This window comes from Falco punctatus (genome assembly GCF_963210335.1).
Source record: "Falco punctatus genome assembly, chromosome: 8".
NCBI classification, from domain to species: Eukaryota; Metazoa; Chordata; class Aves; order Falconiformes; family Falconidae; genus Falco; species Falco punctatus.
The window spans coordinates 8946843-8969301 of NC_137588.1; the positions used below are offsets into that span (position 1 = coordinate 8946843).

The 22459-nt window shown below is 51.6% G+C and overlaps 2 protein-coding genes and 1 long non-coding RNA gene across 11 annotated transcripts in view; 1 reads left to right on the forward strand and 2 right to left on the reverse strand.

Annotated features, from left to right (window-relative positions):
- Nucleotides 1–91: 91 nt before the first annotated feature.
- Nucleotides 92–4825, reverse strand: LOC308068730 (putative methyltransferase). 2 transcript variants are annotated; one of them, XM_080399867.1, is made up of 7 exons: nt 4701–4825; nt 3419–3547; nt 2969–3129; nt 2482–2695; nt 1757–1857; nt 899–1036; nt 92–326 (listed from the first exon to the last, which is right to left on the reverse strand). In XM_080399867.1, the coding sequence occupies exons 2-7, from the start codon at nt 3527–3529 to the stop codon at nt 236–238; spliced, it is 816 nt and encodes a 271-aa protein (XP_080255993.1). In that variant the 5' UTR covers nt 3530–3547; nt 4701–4825; the 3' UTR covers nt 92–235. The 2 variants fall into 2 exon arrangements, with proteins under 2 accessions (XP_080255993.1, XP_080255994.1); XM_080399868.1 differs by lacking the exon at nt 4701–4825 and adding an exon at nt 4522–4672.
- A 91-nt stretch (nt 4826–4916) lies between these two features.
- LOC308068747 lies at nt 4917–16645 on the reverse strand. 6 transcript variants are annotated; one of them, XR_013930111.1, is made up of 5 exons: nt 12569–16645; nt 7833–11033; nt 7664–7732; nt 5443–7559; nt 4917–5144 (listed from the first exon to the last, which is right to left on the reverse strand). It is a non-coding gene; the product is annotated as an uncharacterized lncRNA (long non-coding RNA). The 6 variants fall into 6 exon arrangements; XR_013930109.1 differs by having other exon boundaries at nt 5443–10837; nt 10913–11033; XR_013930110.1 differs by having other exon boundaries at nt 5443–9400; nt 10140–11033.
- Nucleotides 12025–22459, forward strand: part of MREG (melanoregulin) — a 76542-nt gene continuing 66107 nt past the window's right edge. For all 3 annotated transcript variants that reach the window (XR_013930084.1, XR_013930085.1, XM_080399873.1), the window contains exons 1-2: nt 12025–12177; nt 16652–16811. Coding sequence is in view for 1 of the 3 variants with exons in the window: in XM_080399873.1 (XP_080255999.1) it covers nt 12086–12177; nt 16652–16811 (252 nt within the window). In the remaining 2 variants the exon portion in view is untranslated. The remainder of the gene's footprint in view (nt 12178–16651; nt 16812–22459) is intronic.

The window sequence follows — 22459 nt, forward strand, 5'->3', positions numbered from 1 at the left end:
GAAACTGAACCCTTCCAGAGCTGAAAGCACAGCACTGGGCAGACACGAGGGCCAAAGTGGACAGGAACCCAAGAGCAGGCAGAAACCCCAGTCTGCTTTCCACAAAAGATCAAAATTTTAATCACCAGAATCAGTATCAATCTTCGCAAGGAATAATGAGTGGCTGCAAGTGGGGTGTTAGGAGACAAACCACTGTTTCCTTCCCTTCCCGCACCAGTTCAGGAGAAGTTTCCTCTCACCGTCCCTTGCATGCCAGCACACAGACATGTCTCACATAGAACTCCACTGGGGTTTCACGAGAAGAAACTCCCATCGTCTCCAGCATCCTAAAACAAGAAGCAGAAGCAGCGTCTCATTCCGCCCAGCCAGCTCCCACCTGACATGGGGTGACATCTCCAACCAGAGACAGATCTTTCCCACCTAAAGCACAGAGGTCTTGACAGCAGTTGCTTCCACCACAGGCCAATGAATAAATTAACAGACACAGGGATGCCTCCTCTTCCCAGCTTTGCAGTAGAGCCTTGTTGTGGGCCAAAATAGTTAAGATGCAACTGCCAACGCTTTTCCTGCCCTCTGCTAATCAAGAGGGAAGCAAAGAAACTCAAGATACCTCTGACACAAGACTTGCATGGACACACCAGTGCATGGAAACATAGAGCCACACAGACTTGAGCTTAAAGTCAGCTGACTCAAACTAAGGTCAAAACATGCTGTGAGCAGCTGAGGATCTCCTGTTTAACCTCTGACAAGAATCCATGCACACCTGGGGGGAAGGAGAGAGCACATCACTGTGCAGCTCACTTGTAGCTTTGAAGGGGCCTCTGCAACCTTATGCTTCATGCACTGTATGAGGCAGGTCCTCCATATCCTGCTAGTTGTCTCAAAAGGTTTTCCTCACCTCTTTTCAGTCTCTTGGAGCAGGGATTTTGCGGCTTCGGGGTCCTTCTTCATAAACGTTTGATATGGAGAGGCAGACTCCATGTAACCAACCACATCAGCGACAGTCATGGGAATTTTGTCAAAAATATTGGTGACTCTAGAAGAGAGACAGGGAAGCAAGGGGCATTGACAAGTTAAATCTCAAAGGCAACAGAACAAGGACAACAGAATGAGGTGGCAGTGAATAGAATAGCTGACACCATCAGAGGTCCAACACATGGAAAAAACATCTGAAGATCTAACTAAAGCACTACTGGAGAAGCAGAGATGGTCCCAGGGACCATCTAACATAGTCTGTGACTGGAACACCCTTTCGATACTGGCCTGCCTGCAGAGCCCATTCCCCTCCAGCAGGCAGGACACCAACACATCCTTTTTGCCTGCGAAGTCAGCCCTGGCCCCATGCCTTGGTGGGAAGGCAGGCACTGGCTCCCTCAGAGGTCAGGGGCAGGTTCTTTCTCTCACTCCATTCTTCCCCTGCATCCAGTAAGCAATCTGCCCAGAAGCCTCAAGTCATCATAAACCATCAACAAAAAAAAATCTAACCCAATTCTGTTTTGAGCAGGAAGGCTCCTTGCAGCCCTTCAACCACACTTGCTAGCCCACCACAAAGTAGCGTGAAATCCAATGGGAATGCAAATGCAGCCACATGGTTCTGCCACCACATAAAGGCATTTGCTGAAGCCTGGCAGCTACCTGCTCCGGCAAACCTGGCTCCTTTATGTCCTTGCTGGGCCAGTGGCAGAGCAGCCCTGTAGAGGAGCAGAGACACCATCTTTATCTGCTCCTGGTGCTGCACCAAGGGGTTTCTGCTCACCTCTTCTTGTCTGGAAATGGCAAGGCCTCGAAGATCTCTTTGTAGTCATCCTTGACATGTTTTATTCTATTATGCGCGTATTTCAAAATCAGGTCCCAGTTCTATAAAGACAGCATATTAAAAACACACACAAAACCACTTGAAGCTTTCAGTTTCCACTTAGCTCAGGTTTGCTTGGCCCTATAGCTGATACATGTATGAATGTAATTTTTTTTAATACTCCTTACATTAAAATACACCAAAATTTTGCTTAGTGTCAAGAATTTAAGGATCCTATTTTATTATAGAGATAAGGGTCCTGTCTTCCTCCCTACACTGCTCTTACTCATAGCAGAAAGTCTCCTTGACACTCTTTGTCAAGAAACATCACTTTAAGAAGAACCTCTTTCCGCACAGTTTCTGCTTCCCATTGTCTTCACTGTGATCAGGGCAACAGGAGCAGACTCTTTGATGATACCAGCCCCCCAAATCTACTCTGCAGCCCTTCTCACCACAGAGTCTGCCCTACTAATCCTAATGTCCCTCTTCTCCTCCAGTCAGCCCTAGCACTGCATGGGAGCCACTAAACCCTATCTCAGCCTTATCCCTGTATTTAACCATCCCTCCGCCCCGTCCTGCAATAGGAGTCCTCTAGTCATATTCCCCAAGCCCACTGCTTTCCCCTCTGCGTCTAAGTACTACACATTTCCCCCTGCCCAGACCAGGTTTTAGTTTCATCATCTCACCTCTCTGAAGACTTTGGTCAGCTTTTCAGAGCAGTTTCCATAGCGCACACTCATATCCACGGTGTAGGTGCTGAGGACAATGCAACCACCCGGCTTAACCACCCGGTTTGCTTCTCTCATGAACTTCTCTATATCAAACCAGTGTGCGGCTGTAAATGAAGTCAGGAGGTCCACCGAGGCATCCTCAAATGGCAGCTCCTCTGCAGGGCACACACTGGAAGGGGGAAGGGAAAAAGGCAGTGTGCAATATGGGTATTAGAAAGTAGGACATGAAGTTAGTGGGTATTTTTTGGAGTTCATGATGACTGTTTGGGATGCAAGCCCACGACTACCGTAAGTCTAGGGGAATGCCTGTTTATATCAGGAATCACATGAAATGGGATTTCCTTTGGTGCCAGCTGGCTCTTAGAACAGTCATACTCACAAACCACCACCCTCCATATGAGGACCCAGATTTTGCCTTTGAGCTTGCTCCCCTGACACTCACAGGTAGGAGATGTTGGGCATGGAGGCCTCATCCCTAGCCTCCTGGATCTGCGCTTCACTGATGTCTGTTCCCACCACCTTCTTGAAGTGCTCTGCAAGGAAGCGGGTGCCTTGTCCAGACCCACAGCCAACATCCACTACCAGCTCAGCAGGGTTTGCCCTCTGCAGGGAGAAGTGGATGCGTGTCAGTGGGCGGCCACCCAACTTCTGTGCTCTTACCCCATTCCTTCCCCAGCATCCACACAGGAACAGCCTTAGCATGGCACAACCCACGGAACGGCTCTTCCATGCCCACATCTTACCTTAAGTCCTACTGATTAATTCTTCCCCACAGCACCAACCAAGGTAACACTCCCAAAAGGTAAATACTACTACCTGCAAATAACTACTGCCCACAAGTAACAGAATATTACCTTGTTTTTTTCCTACAGCCTGGCCATACCCCACGTACCTTTTCCTGCAGGTAGCCGAGGATGGTTTGCTGCAGCTCTTTGCCTGGTGCAAACCTGTATTTCTGGTAAACAGCCGCGTGCCCTCTTCCCTCAAACATCTGAGTGGCCATGCTTGGGTGACCTGGCACCTGGGAGGAGACAGCAAGCCAGGTTTGTCACCATGAGATCAACCTCCTCCTGCCTCCCTCCTGCCTCCTTCGCGTGTGACCGCAGGCACTAAAGTCTCCAGTTCCTGGCAGGGGCCGAGGGAGCACTTTCCCCATGAGGTTCCAGTGAGGGAGCATGAACCTGCTGTCCAGGCATCCCTCCCACAGGTATCATAGATATCACAGAAGCAAACCAGCAGCCTCTGACAAGGAAATGCTTTCTAGGCTTTAAAACCCTTCTCCTTAACCCTTTGCTTTCCCCACTCACCTGGGTGTCTTTTGAAATAAATCACCATTACAGCTGGAATATCTTTGAATTTGGGGGGGGAGGGACACACGGACGGACGGGGATGGGACGATGACTGAGCAGAGCAGCAGAAAAAACAGTAGCAGCAAAGTCTGGGGTTTTGGGGTTTTTGAAGGAAATCTATGTTTTAGTACCAGCAATGCAATCACAGCAACTCAACCCTGCACTTTCTGAACCTTCCGATTATTTGTTTTGTCCCTTCCTGCCCCAGAAAGGCTCAAAGTCTCTTTGAACCCCCGTGCCCCGTTATGCAGAAGCACCCGGGGGGTGAGCCTGGCCTCCCACCCGCTGGCTGCCGCCCCAGCAGCAGCACCCAGCCCTCCCTGGCTCGCCCACCCCTTTCACCCCCAGCTGCCACACACCAGGCGGCCCCTGCACCGGCCGGGCAGGGTCCCACGAGCCGAGGCCCTGCAGCTGCTGGCACACGGCTCCTCGCCCGCGGGCGGCTCTGGGCTGTATTCCGTCCATCTGGGTGCCCGAGCAGGCGCTGCCCGAGACAGCAACGGCCCGGCCAGGCGGGCTCCCTGCCTCGTCTGACGAGCAAGCCCACCCCCCCGCACGCCCCCGGCCCGGGCAGAAGGGCGCAACAACTGCGAGTCTCTCCAGTGACGCGCAAGTATCCGACCCCTGGCACTAAGGGTTATCGTACCCTGCGATGCCAGGAGAGACGCGGAGCTCGGTAGCGGCTCGGCCAGCGCAGGAGCAGCCGCTCGCAGCAGGGAAGAGCCGCCCAGCCAAAGCCCCGTGGGGAGAGGAGCCCTCCGCGCCCAGAGAAGCCTGCTCCCACCAGCGAGACCCCCGCCCCGGCAGCTTCACCCCCGCTCTCACCGCCTGCAGCCCCCGTCCGCAACTGCTCCCACCACCAGCACCTCCCCGCTCGGGGCTCCGCAGGGACCCCAGGAAAGGGAAGAGCCAAGGGAAAAGGAAGGGGAAACGGAAGGGGAAGGCAGGCACCTCCCCCGGTACCGCCCGCCCCGCCAGCCGCCCCCGCTGCCCCCCCGCTGCCGGCCGGGGCGGGGACGCACAGGCGGTGCCCGGGGGGCCGCTGGCGCCCTAGAGCCGGGCCTCGGCCCTCGCACGGTTCGTGCGGTTGCTGACTGGGGCCGGCTTTCGGGGTGGCCGCCAACCGGCGGTGCTCAGCAGCCCCGCACGCCTCGGGAGGCGGGTGCTTGAGGCCGGCAGATGCTGCAAGGTGGCAGGAGGACAGGATTCGCATGCTGCGGGTACCCAAAGCTGTACCTGCGGAGGTCTGGCTGCGCCTGAAGTCCCCTCCTGTTGTCCAGCAGAAAAAGAAGAGGCATAAATAGAGCCCGTATAACCCCAGTACCGACTTCAAGAGCACGGAGTGTTGGTATCTCAGGACTAGATAAAGACCCTCCCCTGATTCAGGGCAGGTTTTTACCCCTTCCCACACTAGAGTGATGCTGATTACATCTGAAGCCAGCAGAGCCGTGGCTTGCTTGAAAGCCCATGCACCTCAGTTGGCATTTTGCACAGCACTTGTGAATCTCTGCTAATCAGCACAGCCTTTAAGCCTCTCCTAATTTTAAGAGAAATCAGTGGAACTTACCCAGGGACTGAAGATGGAGGCCACCTTGAAGCAGTCTGCTGAATCAAAGCTTAGGTTGGAGTTACTGGGCTTGTGTTCCAAATAGTTCATTTGCGTCACCCACTGCTTAATTGTTCCAGGAGTGCGTATCTGCACCAAGAGAAAATACAACACAAGCACCAAAGGTCCCCATGTTTTTATAACCCGCGGTGTCCTGCAGCAGCTGGCAAGAGTCTGGCCTCTTTGGGGTTTAGATACCCTAATTTTGCCGGCTCTCTGCTGAAAGGATGACCGCATAATGGAAGAGATGATGTCCTGGGCTTCAGTTACCTGCCTTCTTCCTAACTCTGAGGTCCCTGTAGCACAGGCTGCTCTGATGGGCAATGTACAGATGACACTTAACCAATTGTCCTCTGGCTACAGCTGAGACCAAATGCTTGCAGTTAAAGAAAATACAAGCCAGGCATGAGCTGCAAATGGCATGAGTCTTTTTCTAAGCTCTCCCAGACTTCGGCACACTGGATTCAGCTGCCTTTGACTTCCTACTCCAGCTCTATTCTATTCCCCAAGTGACAGATAATTTCCAATGGTCCTGCACCATGCAGCAATAAATTGGTCTCCTTGACCTTTGGATTGCTGAGCCTTAGCCCAAAAGTGAGTTATACCCCAGGCACCGAGAATCAGACACTGTCCATCACCCCTACCAGCCTGCTTATTAAATCCATAAGCTTTAAGGAACACCAAAGCCCCCTGGGGTCTTCCTAACATGTTTCCCAAACCTACAGGCCCTGCTGATTGAAATTATATAGCGGGGTCCTGAATTAATAGACCTCCAAACCCTAACCTTAATGCAGAAAAGGAGGTAAGATGCCGGCATCCCTCTGTTCCTGCTCTCCTGAAATCTTGTGCCTGTTGGCTCTGCCTCCTCCCCGCCTTTGTGCCTCTGCACAATTCTGTGGCAAACTAGCTCCCAGAGCTTTGCTTTTCCAAACAGCATCAGCAAGCTAAGCCCTAACCTTGTATATGGCCAGGAGATCAATTTCTGTCCTTGGCAAATAAAGAGGTACTTGTCTGCGTGCTTCTTACACCTCCCTGTGCTCCTCTGCTGCTGGCGGTCCCATCCCGCACCATCCTACAGCGGTCCAAGTGTGCAGCCGTCCTCCCTGCTCAGCCGCTGGTGTTTCACCACAGCCTCTGGGACCATTTCCAGATAGATGTTTGGGGTTTTTTTCACTGGGAGTACATCTCATTCAGAAATTTATTAAAAAAAAAATAATCTATCTATTTTGGGGGAAAAAAGCCCAAATGAGACTCCTGTCAGTCTTCTCGCATCACTTGTCAGTATTTTTCACAAACAGCACTGTCATTTCTGCCATGCTGAAATGTCTCATCTTGATATGGAAAAAGCCATTTTGTTAATATTATTGTGGTTCGTTTCATTGCATGTCAGTAAATACTGTACTAAATTCTTTTTCTTGGTGTAATGACCTGACACGCAAGGGAAACAGCACTGCCTCATGAAAACAAAACATCTGAGATCACCTTAGCCAGATGCTTTGATATTCCTGAAGATTTCCTTTCCCCTTCTGCCTTGTTTTGGTGCCAGTGGGAAAGAGCTGCTTTGTTTTATCCTGAATACAAATGTCATTCTTGGAGCCAACCTGGCTCTGTAATTGCATTCATGTCATCCCCAGCAATAACTTTCTGACAGAAAAATCTTCCCTTATTTCACTTGGAGAACAATTAACCAGCTTCTTTTCCTGCAGCTACAAAACACATGTTACAAAACTCATAAACACCTCCTAATTAATTATACCCATTCCTCAAATGGAAAACAATTCTCATTTATTTTCTCCGTGGCTGTATTTTAAGCCCAGCCACCGCAGCTCTGGGCCCTTCAGTTTTCTACCTGGATGGCTTTAAAAATCATAATGAGTTTTCTCTTTTCGCTAATGACGTGTCATTCACCTCCTTCCACCCTCCTTCTCTGCAATGAAGTCAGTGCCCCACTCACCTCCAGGTTACACCACTCCTACACCAGCCTCTGCCCGTAGGATCCTGCCCATGGAGCTCAAACACTGCCAGATACCCTGAGCTGCATCTTTTGGAGTGTCTCCCAAATTTAGAGGCTCTGAGTCCTAAACCAATTACAAAATGTCTTGCTCAGAGGGTTCAGTTCTCCACCTTCTCCATGAATAATCCCCTGCCTGGAAAACACTCCAGCTCACCTTCCTACACCTACCTAGAAGAGTTTGAGGAAAACCCCAGCTCTGGTCAGCTGCATCTGCACAAAGGAATTTTGTGGTGGTTGCTACTAGGTACAGAGGGAGAGACACACCACTTAATCACATCTTGTTAAACTCAAGGTGATGAGAAGGTGCGTGGCACCTGAAGGAGTTTGGGATACTCACATGTTTCTTGTTCCCCTCCTTTCCTTGGGCTGGACATCTCTGCCCATTGCTGCTGGCAGTTGTGTAGAGGGGATGCTGCAGGACTCAGCCTCTTGTAGGTGGAGTCCTGAGTCCTCTCTCCCCGGTAGCAGAGGTCCCCCTTTGGCCAGGTCATTAAACATAGACCTTAAAATCACAGCAATTCTGTAGTCCACAGCCAAGCCATGGGCTTGCTGCTTTTAATTTTGGCACCACCACTGGGTCTTGCCCCTGCCCGCGGGAGAAAGATGAAGGAGGAGATGTGCTGACCTCTAAATCTGGGCAAAGCAGTACTGTGGCATGAAATGTGCAGCCTCATTTTTAGAGATTCTGAACACTGGGCAATTCCACAAGAGCAACTGGGACAAGTAGGGTCCCAAAGCACACGCTGGCACCATCGTTACTGCTTGTAATGAACTCCAAGACATTATCCTGGGAAAAGAAATCCGACCCAGTAGGTGGACCAAGGAATGCTCTGTGCCCACCCTGATGGGAGCCCTGGTGGCATCTGGGGCCGTATTTCACTCCACATCACTCTGACTCCTCAGGACAAGCTGTGGAAGATGCTGAGTCCCATCCTACACAGCAGGCCTTGTGGCACTGAACCCTGCAAATGGCTTGCCTGTGGCACGCAGCTAAAGGAAGAGGAGGCAAATCACCCCATTGCAGTGCTGCACTTAATTTACAAATTTAGTTGTTTTCAATTTCATTTCACCTTTGATTGACTCAGCAGCTCTTTGCCAGGCTGTGCTGGAGGGAGGGTGCTCAGAGGGCAGGCACAAAGGGTGAGCAGCTGCTGCAGGGAGGGCTGGGTAGGCTGGGACCAACCTCCCCACCACCAGCATACTGATCCAGGAGGGGGATGATGCTGTCCTCCTTCCTACCCGACAGCCTTGGAGCTTGGGGGACATGTATTTAGGTGATAACTACATCAAGGAGTCAAAAAAGTCTGTAACCAGCAGACTCTTGCTCACTAGGAACAAATAAATATGGTGGAAATGTCTCCACTCCAGAGTTCCTCCCCACCAAGAAGGCAGTGGTGATACGGAAACGCCATGGGACCACAGCACCCAAAGGGCAATGACAAAAATGCTGAAGGCACGTTGCTCCCCAAAGCATCATCTCTGGCTCTGTCACCTGAGTTATTTACACTGTGAAGAAGCCAGTGATATTTCTCTTACCTTGTGAAGAAAATTATTTGCTTTTCAGACCCCAGTAAGGCTTCAGCTCTCAGGAGACTTTCCCCTCTTTATTTGTTCTCTGATGGAAAAGGAACAAGATTTATTATCACAACAAGGAATAAAGGAATTGGAAAATACTTGGTATTTCTGCAAGGCTCTTTTTAAACCTAGAGGGCTCAGGCTTTAAATTAATGAAGAACGTAATTCTTTTGGCTTACAAGCAGCAGGGCACGGGATAAAATCTCCTTGTAGGGAAGGGAGTTAGCCACGCATCAAGGATGCCTCAGCTGATCACATGGCTGTGTGTGTTATAGCTGTGCCTCAAGGTCTCGGCGGGGATTTGGGCTGGCCTTGCTTGCTCCCTGGCCTCTGCAACCCAGAGGAAAACAGTGCTCAAGTGAAAAGAGAGCCCAGATGAAAGAGAGACCCAGTGGACAACCAGCGAGGGAGGGGGGAGCGCAAGGGAATCTCTGCGGTAGTGACTACTTTGGGGAGCGTGCATCCGCACCCGTGCAAGGAAATGTCACGGGCAATTGCCGGCTTCTTTTAATAGCAGCTGGCATGTCGGCTGCTTATTCTCCCGCTCAAGCACACAAAAGCTTGGAGAATAAATAAAAGCAGGCAGGGGCAAGCTCAAGGGTAGAGGAAGAAGTTTGCAGAGGAAAGCACCCTTGACTTTGAAATTCTGCCTCTCCCCTCAGCTCATCCTGCTGTAAATCCTTCCTTATGAATGATTGATGCACAGCACGCAGGGGAGCTGAAAGCCCTGGCTGAGAGCAAAGCCCTAGCACTGGGATCTTCCAGAAACAATAAGAACCAAGTCCTCCTCCCATAATTTTACCTTTTAATTAAGGAAGATGGGAAGACTGATTGTGGGGCTGATTAATGAAATGAAATTTAGAAGTCAGCTGAGAACATGTGGCAGAGCATGCTGAGATCTCCCGTACCCCGTGCAGGGACCAGAGGCTCCTCTTTGCTTCCTGGCTCATCTTACGTCTAAGCAGCACCAACAGCTTATCATTCATTGTCTGCAATTCATTTGTAATTGTAGAGCCACTGACCTTTTGTGACCTGATGGCCTTAAACAGACCCGAACATCCCAACTCACCTTGGTGGCACTGCAATCCAGCGCTGCAGTCCTCTTAGCTGAGTGGCTTCCCAAGGTGTCCCATGTGAAAGTACCAGATAGTGATTTCGGTGTCTGTGGGCATAGCCTGTTCCTGATGGGATCCCAGCAGTCCTGGCAGATATGTGACGCTATTGGCTTTTGCTGTCAAAATACATGGCTGCCCACCATTCCCAATGCAGCCCTTGGAGAAAAAGCTAGGGCTGGGTGGCAGAAGCTGCCCACCCATATTTTGGCAGTGGGGTTTCTCTTATTCTTACCAGAAATGTTTCTTATTCGACACCTGGGAGCAAACAAGGTCTGAGACAGAGCACTCTTGAGCTCCAGTGCTTTTCAGAGAGCATCAGATGTGAAGACTAAGGTTAGACACTTCAGAGAGTCCTTCGGCAACAGCTGAGAAGCCCTACGTACCTCTACCTTCAGCTTCAGCCCCTGGATTTCAGGTGCCCAGAGGTTTCCCGCCTGCTGTCTCCCTTGGTGGATACGGAACTGGAGAGGGAAGGCGAGTCCATCAGAGGAGCCACCACTGATGCTGCCTGGATTTGCGTGTGATGGCTGCGGTGTCCGTGCAGCTTAGTTGATCAGTCCTCCTAAATGTGCTCTGGCTGAATTCCTCCTTCTGCCTCTGGCTCCTTCTGCCCCCTGGTAGGGGGCTGTGAGCCTCCGTGCTCGATCCCCCGCTGTGAAATAACTGTCAGGGAAACCTCACCAGGGCTGGACTCAGATGCTACAAAGTCCCGGAGCCAAACACGTACCTTTAGGGCATTTCGCAGTGCCGTGACAAAATGGTTGTGCCTCGTCTAGCATAGCGCTTCGCTGTCCAGCGCTCTCGGGTGGCCAAGGGGGTGTAACTCACTGGGGACGAATTAACAAGCCCTGGGGTTAAAGAGGGAGAGAAACACAAGTGCAAACTGATTTATATTTCCTTGTGCACGTGTGCCAGGCACAAGGATATAGTAGCTTATCTGCTGGGATAAGCAAAAAATTCAGTGGTGTCAGGAACCTGCTGTACTGAAATTAAATGACTCGTTGGGATGTGCATGGCCAGCCACACTTAGAGTGATTGCTTTGGGGACTGGCTGATGCTTGATGGTCTGTTCCGAAATGCAATCAAGCCTGTGGCAATTAAATGAGATCTGGGACCATCATAACTCAGCATTCAAGATTTTCTTCTTCCTTGGGGTCTGAGCTAGGCACATGATAGGAATACTCATTGTAAGAAAGGGAGAAACAAAGGGAACAATCTTTTAGGCTCTTCTCCTTCCAACCCCCCCCCCCCCCCCCCCCGCGCCAGGAGGCAGCTGAGTCCATCACCCCTGCCCATTTCCCATTGCAGTTCCCAGGATCACAGCCCTGTGTCCTGAAAGCCAAGTGGGAACCAGCCTGGAAGCGTAGTGGTGTGGAAGATTGCAAATGGGGATTTTCTGGTTTCTGGCCGTGCTGTGATGGCCAGTGGTGGCCCGTTTTAGCTAGGGCATGAGGGCCGGGAGGCTACAAACGCAACACAGTGCAGCATCCAGGAGGGTGCAGGAGGGCACAGAAGGGAGCAGGAGGGTTCACGGGGCACAGGGGGGTGGGTGAGCATGCAAGAAGGTGCAGGAGAGTGTGGGAAGATGTGGGAAGGGAAGTGTGCAGGAGGGTTCATGGGGTGCAGTGAATGGGGTGCAGTGAGGAGCAGGAGGGTGCAGCAGGATGTGGGAGAATGCGGGGGGTGCAGGAGGATGCAGGGGGTGCGGGAGCGCGCAGGGGGGAGCAGCGCGGAGTCCGCCCCGAGCAAGGCCGCCCAGAGCAGCGGCGGGAGCGGCTGCGCCGGCGGGGCAGGGCCGGGCCGGGCCGGGGCAGGGCCGGGGCGGGGCCAGGGCCGGGGGCGGGGCCGGGCAGGGGCGGGCTGAGCGCGGCCCCCCCAGCGCGGCTCTCCGGCGGCGCCGATGGGGCTGGGGACCTGGCTGCGCTCGCTGGGCGGCTGCTGCGGCTGCTGCGGAGGGGAGGCGGCGCCGCCCGAGAAGGAGCCCTTGCTCAGGTGAGACCCCCGGCCCCTTCCCTAACCCCCGCCCCCCCCCGTGGGATGGGGCTGAGCCCCCCCGCCGTGCGCGGGCGGGGGGACGGATGCTCCCAGCGGAGCTGGGCCGGTGCCCTGGTCTGCAGCCAGGCGTGAGCCCGCCCTGCGCCCCCCGCCGGCACCGGTCCCGCACGGTGGCTGCCCCGGCGCGTCAGGCCGAGCGCTGTGTATCCCGGCAGCTCCCAGCGCCCCGGCAGCGGCCGCGGCTCCCGGGGGACGTGCCCGGGCAGCGGGATGCGGCTATCGGCTCCGTCTGCGGCGGGGCTGCCCCGGGGGGGGCCGGGCCCTTCCCGCCCCCTCGTGGCACCGTGTCCGCCGCGCTGCTGCTGCCGGAGGCGGGGAGGGCTTTTACCGTTAACTTTTAGCGACCGAACCGTGCGCGGCGTCTTTTCGGTGTCCCCCGTGTGCCCTTGCCAGAGGAACCGTTCAGCTTTTGTCTTTCTACAGTGGGATTCCCACAGAGGCCGAGGTGCCGACCGAAAGGGGGGTCCTGCCATCGCTGTGCAGCGGGGTCCCCACCGATGGGCAGCTCTGCGCTGTGCAGAGCTCTGCTCCCGCGGGGATGCTGCAAAGGAGATGACGACGCGCTGCTGGAGCCGCCTTTATGTGAAGGCAGCATGTGTGCTGGTTTCCGGAGAGCAGATTTTTTGCTCCCGTTGTTGGTCACATCCACCTTGCACCCGGAGTCGTGAGGCTGGGGGGTGTGTGTGTGAAAAGATGAAGCCCCGAGTCGTGGAGAAGAGCTGTGAGCTGTGCAAGCACATAAGGAGGTTTTGCATGTTGCAAAACATCTGTGCACGGGGTTTGCGGCACCTCTCCCTTTCCCCAGCTGCCAGCTGGGGTCCTGGCCACTGCCGAAGCCCACGGCGGGTACCCCAGCCCTGCGATGGGGCAGGGACCCTGCCCTCCCTGTGTCATCAGCAGGACAGAGGCGTTTCAGGAAGGAGCATGGGATGCTCCCGCTGTGGCCTACATAGGTATTGGGTAATGGCAGAGCTGGCAACAGGGCTTGAAATGTCCTGATTTTGTGCTGTTAAAGCAGTTACCTAAATAATAACCAGATAATCCTGAGCGTGGGGCCTCCAGCCCAGGCAATTGGCATTAACCTAACTAGAGCGGAGCACATGTGCGCAGAGGCTCCTGCCTGCCCTGCCGCCTTGCCAGCCGGGGTGGCTGTCCCTCACTGGGCACCTTTCTTTAGTAACATGCTCTCCGCTGGCGATCCAATTAATGCTGGCTGTAAGTAGGAAAGCCAGTATAAATGCTGGGCATTTGAAAGGCACCTGCTCTTGCACAAGTATACCAGCATAATTAATCTAACAGCCTAATCTCTGGATTGTCCCTCTTTGGGATGCTTTGGGGGTTGATTTCAAAGCAGGTATCTTGCAAGAGCATGCCTGCTGTATTTTTATCTCAGCGTTGTTTAAAATGAATGACTTGCTCAAGATTTCAGATCTTTTAGCTGAGTTTTAGGTTTTGGGAGCTGCTCTTGCTACAGAAATGATGACTTTATGACTTTTCACCTTATTTTCCCCAAGCGGAGTGGTTGCAGCCTCATAAATCTCACATGTCAAAGAGTGGAGCAGTGAGGAGGAGATACAATGTGTATAATGAGATGCATATGTTACCCAAGCATATACAAGGCTGGCTGTAACCTTGATGAGGCCAGTGAGAGCAGCCAGCACTGCGTGTGGAGGTGGGAATGGAGCATGGATGTAGGCACAGTGCTTGTGTAGGGCTTGGAAAAGAAACTCCAGCTAAAGCCAGTGAGCCAGGCTGGTGCAGTGAAGCATCCAGGCTGCCTGGCTGTCTCTTGATGCACAAAGGTGGGATCTGGCTCGGATGGTGTCCTCAGGATGCAAATAAACGGAGAATTTGGGCTCTGAATCCCAAAATGAGTTTAATCTGCACTGAAAGCCCCCTGGAGCAGAAATTTGTTGATGAAGCATTAGCACTTGCTGTTTTCTGGATAAAGCTCAGTGTGTGAAATGGGCTGAGTCCCCTCTGGTCCCATGGAGACTCCTGTGACCTGCAAAGCAGGCTGCCATTCATGTGCTCCTTTTTTTCCTCCCATTTCTTCATTTTAAATGTTGCTTGGAAATCCAGCATGCTCTGGGGGTGCTCACTGTTGGCAGAGCTCTCCACTTCCATGGATTTGCTGACTCCTGGGCACTGCCCCCATCCCTTACAGGCTGCTGGATGGTCCATGCCATGGTTTGGAAAAAGAGATGCATTGGGAAGTGCCTTGAAGCTGTGAGGGGGTGGCTCATAAAAGCTAAGGTGTGTTAGTGTTGCTGCCAAGTACTGTTTTTAAAAGTCAGCTGTTAAGGGTACCGGTAAGTCACTGAGTGGGAAGAAGCTTGTCAAAGGCAGAATGGGACCAAACTCATGCTGATAGCATGGCTGGCTCCTGAGTGATCCCTTCCAGGCTGGGGATCCTGTCTGCTCCACGTTTGAAAAACAGTTTGAGCGAACCCATGTTGGCTGTGGTGTAGGAACAGCTGAGTTTTGCCATCCACACCCTCCAACTTATGTTTGTTTGCTTGTCTTTAATGAGAGATTATAAGAGATTATCTTTTCCCTTATTACCTGTTGCTCAGGTTTTTGGTTTGTTGAAAGTCTAATTAACATTCCTGCAGGAATGCTGATGTGAATTTTTTTTTCTATTTTATCTATTTATAGGGGTTTTTTTTCTATTTTATCTATTTATAAAAGGAGCTCCTTTTAGCATTTTTTTTTATGGTTTGGCATCATGGCTAAAGCACCCACAGTGTTATCTGAGGTTTTGCTGGATGGATTCCTTGTGAAAGAAATGGGGTTTGGGTACCAAATAGAATAAACAGTGGGTTGTTCTAACAAGAAATGAACAGGGATTGCCACAGGATGCTGATGAGACTACTGTGTAAGGCCAAAAATATTTATCCCATTTGTGTTGTTCTGCTCAAGTGTCTGGACATCTTGATTAGAAATATTATGGAAATCCTCTGCTAAAGGTTCTCCCGGCAGAATTAAATAACCCTATAAAAACAATGCACATCCCAGTAGCAACATAAAATGATAAAACACAGAACTGCCAACAGTGCAGAGAAAAGCTCCTTGCCTGGATGGGGACAACCTTACCAGAAGATGATGCTCTGTTTTGCTGACCACTAAGCAAATAAAGCCCGAAATTCACAAGCAGGCTGAGAATGTTTCCACCCCCAAATAATGATGGGACTAAATGTCCTTTCTGTGCTTTGGCACACGTCCTTGTGCAGCTCTGTGCATCATTGTACCTCTCAGGTAGGAGCTGCTGGGTGGAGGCTATCTGTGGGGATTGCCTGCTTGATTCAGTAGGGTTTGGACTGCTGGGCAGAAAATAGAGCTGCAGGGTCACACAGGAACATGGTCCTGGATATGGGACCTCTGGAGAGCATCCAGTCCAACCCCTGCTCATGTAGGGTCAGCTGGAGCAGGTTGCCCAGGATCATCTCCAGTTGGATTTTGATTGTCTGCAAGGATGGAGTCTCCACAACCTCTCTGGGCAGCCTGCACCCATATTCACCCACCCTTCTTATGATTAAACAGAATTACCGCTGTTTCAATGTGTGTCCTACTGTGAGGCACCACTGACGAGGGTCTGGCTCCATTTCCTTTGCTCCCTCCCATCAGGTCCTTATAGACATGGATGAGATCTCCCCCAAGCCACCTCCTCCCTGGGATAAACAGCCCCAGCTCCCCCAGAAGACGTGGTACATCTTTTGAGCAAAATGAAACCATGCCCAATGCCACTGCCTTTGGGGAGAAGATGGGTAGAAGCTGTTTCTTTGGCCAAGAGGCAAGGGAGAGGTGTTGCATGCGGCCATCCCCTTGCCCGCTGCTCAAGGCATGTCTCTCTGCGCACAAAGTCTCTGTGGGACAGGCCGTGCCACTGAGATCTTGGCACAGCTACAGGGTTAGCTGGGCAGAGGGAAAATACCCTCCAGAGCCACTGGGATTTTTGAGTCTTAGTTAATTAGAACTGTTCCCACGTTAAGCTTGGAGAGGCTGGGGGCTTGTGCAGTGTTTGGGGTGGGAAGGCGTGATGGGGAGCAGAGCAGGGGGCTGCGGGAGCAATGGGGAGATGTCACCTTTCATCCTCACAGGTGGATGTTCACAGTTCCTCCATCCTAGCTGCTCAAATAATAACTGGTCTTTAGCAAATTTGTGTGTCTGGTGTCTTGCATGGCAGCACTGCCTGGTTTGAACCGTGGCTTGTGTGGTCAGGATGGTTGCTAAGGTAAAAAACCTCTGTCTGTCTTCCCCTTCCCCACTTCTCTGCCCTCCCTCTCCCAGGCAGGATACTGGGCTGCGAGAGGGGATGCCACAGCAATGGGCACTTTACCCTGCACAGGTAACAGGAGGCAGCGTAATGCTACGGTAGCTGATGCTGCCTCGCCTCTCCCCCTCTCTGCAGTAACAACAATCCCTACACCTCCTTCGGAGCCACGCTGGCACGGGATGAGGAGCAGAATCTGTGGAGCACCCCACATGACGTGACCCACACAGAAGCGGATGACGACCGGGTGCTGTACAACATGATTGTGGTCAGGAACCAGCTGGACAAGGACTCGGAGGTGAGGCGGTGCCGTTCCTCGCTCTCAGTTTCACTGCAGAATGAGGCTTGGTGCTTTCATCGGATGCTTTGGCAGTGTTTTTGTTTAAGCACCCATTAAGCTGACGAGACCCCAAAGTCCCCAGCGTGGCTCATGTAGGCTTCAGGTCCTCCCATCCGCTCCATCACCCTCCAGATTTTATCCTATATCTGGTGTGGATGCATCTGTAGCCATCTTATCCCTGGGAGCTCGGGGTGTCTCTGGCAGATGAGCCAGGAGAGCCCCCCCTACGCTGGGATGCATGATGCCCTCCCTGCAAGCACCTACCACCATCACCTGCAAGTGTATACTGGTAGCACTGTGATCCCCAGCTCAATTTCCTAGCTGCACAGGCTGCTTTTCTTGTCTGATATTCCCCTGGTCTGGCCTTTCCATGACCAGAGTAGCGTTAGCCCTGCCTGCAGTGACATTTGCCTGGCAATGGCAGTGCCTGGAGCTGAGCTGCCGCTCCAGTGACACGTCAAGTTAAATACTTCTCTAATGGTTTGTGCGGCAATTATTGAGAACTGGAGAACTGGCACAGCTCTTAGCGTTGAAGGGAAAAATCATCACTGTTACATAAAGGCTGTTTTGCAGCCCTGATTTCCTTTGCTAAAGCACTTTGGTGCAAAGGAGATTTCAGTGGCCTGATTAGGAGCAGGCTGTAGCAAACAGTGACACATTTTCCCCTCTCTGATTGCTTTTAAGACTTTGAAATGTTTGCAAGAAAGCCTGGAGGCTTCGTGTTTAATTTCAATGTGATCCCACTTCATCCAAGCGACTGCAAGACTAACTCTGTAACTTTTTCTCCTGTGATGGTCCCATTAAACCAGAAGCTAGCTCAGGTTTCACAAGAAGCCTTAAACTCGAGGTACAGCCGAGAGCAAAATGACAATTTTTAAAACTTAAAATGAGATAATGCAATCCTTGTATACAGTTGGCCAGAATCCCTATGTAATGTTTGGGTTTGGCTCTTTTTGGTGGGGATTGAATTAACCCCACCATGGTGTTTACAATAGATGGTTTTGTAACATTTTCATGGCTGCACGTAACCTTTACAGCTGTAACTGAAGCTATACCTTGCGGTTGCTTTAGAGAAGACAGGAAGCTTCATCCAGCCCAAACTGACTGAAGGAAACAAGGACAACTCTGTTTAGGGGGCTGTGCCAGTTCTGGGTTGTTGTGGAGCTGGGTGCACTTCAGGGCAGCCCTGAAGCTCCCAGTTTCAGCCCACACCCATTCGAGTGGCCTTTTAGCTTGATTTAGGGCTCACGAGGAGGCAGGCCTCCTAAAAGCTATTATTATTTATAAAGCGATGTCATAAGCGGATGGGCTGCTAAAAAGACGGCTCCCTCGGCAAAGGAGAGTTGTGTGTCAGCCGTGCTCAGGTTGCAGAGGAGAACATCAGTTACAGGTGAGCAGGAGAGCACTCCTGTGCTTGCCTGTCCTAAACCCAGTGCTTTCTCCCTGCTTCCAGTGTATCCGTACAGTTTTCAGCAGGTCTGAGCAGTCGCCGTGCCTGCCAGTGAAAAGTGATAGTGCAGACAGAAAAATAGAGAGAGGAGCATAGGCCTTCCTCGCCACAACAAGTGTAAGATAACATACCCTGTTGTTTTATGCAGTACAGTTAATAAAAAAGCCTGAGGAGTACAACATCAGGCCAACTTTGAAGAAAGCCAGCACATGATATGCTTGATTTGAATTATGGCACAGTGCCCCTTGCAGTTGGTGATTGCCAGCCTCTCTGCTGTCTCTCTTTTACAGCCAGGGAAACTGAGGCATGACATATAAGCCCAGCAAACTCTTGCATTTTCCAGCTGCAGCTTGTTCTGGGTGGCAGGACAGGGAGGGACTTGGCCGGCAAAGCCAACATTCCTCCATTCAGCCCCAGATGCCAAAATCTCTCCTTACTCCAACAAGCATTTTAAAACTAGGCCAGATTGCGTTGCCCTCCCCTCCTAATGAGGCTTTAGCCCTGAGAGAGAGGAAGTCTAATTTAAAAACAGCGCTGGGCTGCAAAAAGCATATTCTGCTTTGGGAGCTGCTCTGCTCCCAAAGTCCCTGGGGAGAGCATGTGGATGATGCAGGACAGGGGACAGAGGAATGGTTTCTTGCTTGTGCAGTGCACAAGTGTTACGAAACCATAGGTCCTTTTTTTTATCTTGGTTAAAATCTCTTGGTTAAAAAAGACAGATTTTAATCTTGGTTAAAATCAGGTGAACTACTCCCTGTATTTCTGCTCCTTCATTTAACAAAGACATTTCAGCGTGCTGTGCACTTACTGTATGCTTTTGCCATTCCCCACCTTGATCTTAACGATTTCCTAGCACAGGACTTTGGAAGGATCCCAAAGAGCAGTTCACTCTACATCATGTGTGTTTTATCTGTATGGCACCATCTCAGCCTCAAACCAGTTCTGCATTTTTCTTGGTGTGGCTAACCCACTTCTGCTTTCCTGGGTATTTTCTTTTTTTTTTTTTTTAAAAAACTGTTGTTCACATAGTGACAAGGTGCTGTGAGCTGGGACAGGAGAAGTGGTGGACCAGGATGCAGTGGTGACATGGCAACGGTGCTGGAGGTCAGCAGGTATGGTCCAGGATGGCTCCCTCCTGGCCTGGGCACCTCTGCATCCTGGATTGCCGTAAATAAGTAAACCAAACTGTGTATGCAAAGGGCCAGGTGCTCCAATGCTGAGAGCACCCTGTAGCTCAGTCAGTTTTCTGCATGTTAGGTCATTTGTGGTGGAGCTGCCAGCAACTCACAGCATTGGTGTCCTCCCTCGGGGTCAGTTCCATGCCCCCACCATGGGGCTGGACCCACACCCCCCCATGCAGAGCCATTTCTTCTCCCTGCCCCCTTCCAACAGCCCGGCTCTGGGAAATCTGGCAGCTCTGGCCCAAACTCGGCATGACCTTAGCTTGTGCAAGGATGGCAAGGCTGTTCCGCCCTGCCTCTGGCTGAACCACAGCAGGAAGCTCTTCAAAGCAAACGGTGTGATGTCCTGGCTGTGCCTGTTCCGTGCACATTTGCTCATCCTGCTCGGTGCTGCGTGCTGGGAGCGATGGCTCATGGGGCCATTGGCCTTGGTGGAGCCTGCTGGAGCACCCCACGGTTGCCAAACCCACCGTGCAGTAGGTAGATGAGGCAAGGTTCGCTGGAGCCTCCTAAAATCCTAAGGACTGAGCAACTTCCAGCTTTGGATTTCTCCCTGCTTGAGGCTGATGAGCGCGATGTGCTTGGCTGCACTTTTGGAAGCGAAGTGTGGGCAAGGGAGGGTGTGCGCAGAGAAAACCAGAAAAGCTGTAGCTGAAGGGCTGGCTTAAGGGGGCTGGTAAAGCTGGTGCAGCCTTTGGAGATCAAAGCTGTCATCAAAGCTTTTGAAGGCTGGGGTCAACATTTCAAATACGGAAAATATGTTTTTTCCTGCTCTTGTTCTGCAGGATTGTTGAGCCCGTTGTGATGTAAAGTAAAACCCCAAACCTGGAGGTGAAATGAGAACCTCTAGGAAAACAGGCTGTTATTTAAGATGCTGCGTAGGTACAGGCCAAGTCACTGTTCCTGCATGTACCCTGCTAGTGCTGAGGGAAATATTTTTTGAGGAAGGGGGACCACGGTGGCTCCAGCAAGCCTCCAACGTTAACAGCAAGAGCTGCACTGGGCTTATTGCTGGGCTTATGTGCATGACATGGCAGATAGCCCTCACCTTGAGGTCCACTTTGTGGTGGCCCTGATGCCTTGGTGCTCTCTGATGGAATGCATGGAGTTACCCAGCCGTGGGCAGGGAGCCTGAGCTGTTGCACCAATACTGCCTTCAGGGAAGGAGCCAGGCTTACGGCAGTTGCACCACCCGTCTGTGAGCAGAAACGAAAGGTGGATTTTTGCATTACGACCAGGGAAAAACACTGTTCTTATGGCTTGCTGTAAATGCAGTGTTTCTTTCTTCTTTTGGCTTACTCCCTTGGGGAACATGGGATCATAAACCCCACTAGTAAAGGCAATTCCTTAGCTTGCATCTCTGCTAGGGTCCTGGCTAGCAGAGTTACGCTGGCATGATTTTCCTGGCAAGCCCATTAACAAGCTGACTATTTTTCTGCTTCCTCCTGCTCTCCTGCAGGATTATTCTTTTTTAAACAAGTTACAGAGAAGAGCAGTATTGCAACACGCTCTTTCTGGGGCACAGGGAAGTGATGGGATTTGCCCAGGGTTGGAGATGCCAGTCGGGGAGTGCAGAACTGACCCTCTTAATGCCTGCACGCCTCTGAAAACTGAATATAGTTTAAGCTTATTCTAAGCTGAGATGTTGGTTGATGGTCCAATGTATGAGCATGGATCTAGGGTTTGTATTTGCTCAACTGCTCTCAGCTGGGCCAGTTGCAAAGCCAGAGTAGGAACATCCCTGGCAGTGGCGTGATACCTGCCTGGACTGGTATTTTGTAGTCTTTCTCTGATAACTCTGTTTTGACCTCATTTCCAAAATAACTCTTAAACAGAACAGTGACACCAATTGCTTTCAAGGGAATAAAGGGAACAGCTTTGGTAGACGATTGATTTGGCAACATGAAGAAATCTCGCTATTTAAATAGGAAATTTTCATATGATCAGGGATGAAAAGTTGGACAGTGCTTGCCTGTTCTCTTGACACATTTTTTCCAGAGCTCTGAGTTATGTACCAACCTGGCTTATATTTAATGCCCAGTATTTCCTCGCTTCCATTTGGCATTTGCAGTTTTAGTGTATCACACTAGAGAAGGGAAGTTTTCCAGGTAAATATTTGAACAGCTGAGTGCTCAAAGAGAGGCAGCAGGGTTTCCCTGCTGCTCCAGGATATCCTTGACTCATGCGCGAAGGGTTTTCTTGAGCTCTCACTATGCTGTGCCCTGCTATGTAGGTTTAAAAGGGCAAAACTAGTTGCAAAAAACAGGACCAGGAACTGCAACCTACTTTGGTTTCCTGTGGTTAATTCAGATTTTGGCAAAAGGGTATTTTTCTTAAAGGACTGAATTTGAATGCATCATTGGGATGTCCCAGACCCATAGAAACACTGAGCGGTTTGGTAAGTACCAAGTATCCTGCTGTACTTTCCCAGTATTGTGTGTGAGGAGCCTCCTCATGACTCTAGAAGTTACATCTAACTTTGCAAGAGGCAGGACAGGCAATAGAGGCGCACAGAAGACACAAAATGTAGCTAAGTTTTGGGAGAGAGCCGCTTGTCCCATGCCTGTATACAAGCTCAGACCAGCGCACTGGAAGGGGCTTCGAGGAGAAGCCAGCCCAGGATGTGGCACAGAGGGGAGCCAGCTCCAGCTTTGCTCTGTCTGGGATTGCCCAAGGACTGGCATGCCCTGCCTGCATCTTGCCAGTGCCCTGGTATGCTGCAGCGGTCCCTGTCACAGCCACAGCGAGGGCTGAGGGGAGCAGGGTTTGGTGCGGAGCCCCAGCTGCTTGCCCTGGGGCTGCCCAGCACTGGTGCTGAGCAGCCCTGGCCTCATGATGCTGCCTGGCCCCAGCTAAACGCTCCCTCCACAGGTCACATCTTGGTGACTCATGGGATGTGCGTGGGGAGCACCCTCCCCAAAGTCTCTGATGTTGCCCATTCCTATGCATGGGCAGAACAAGCTTTGCTCTTCCTC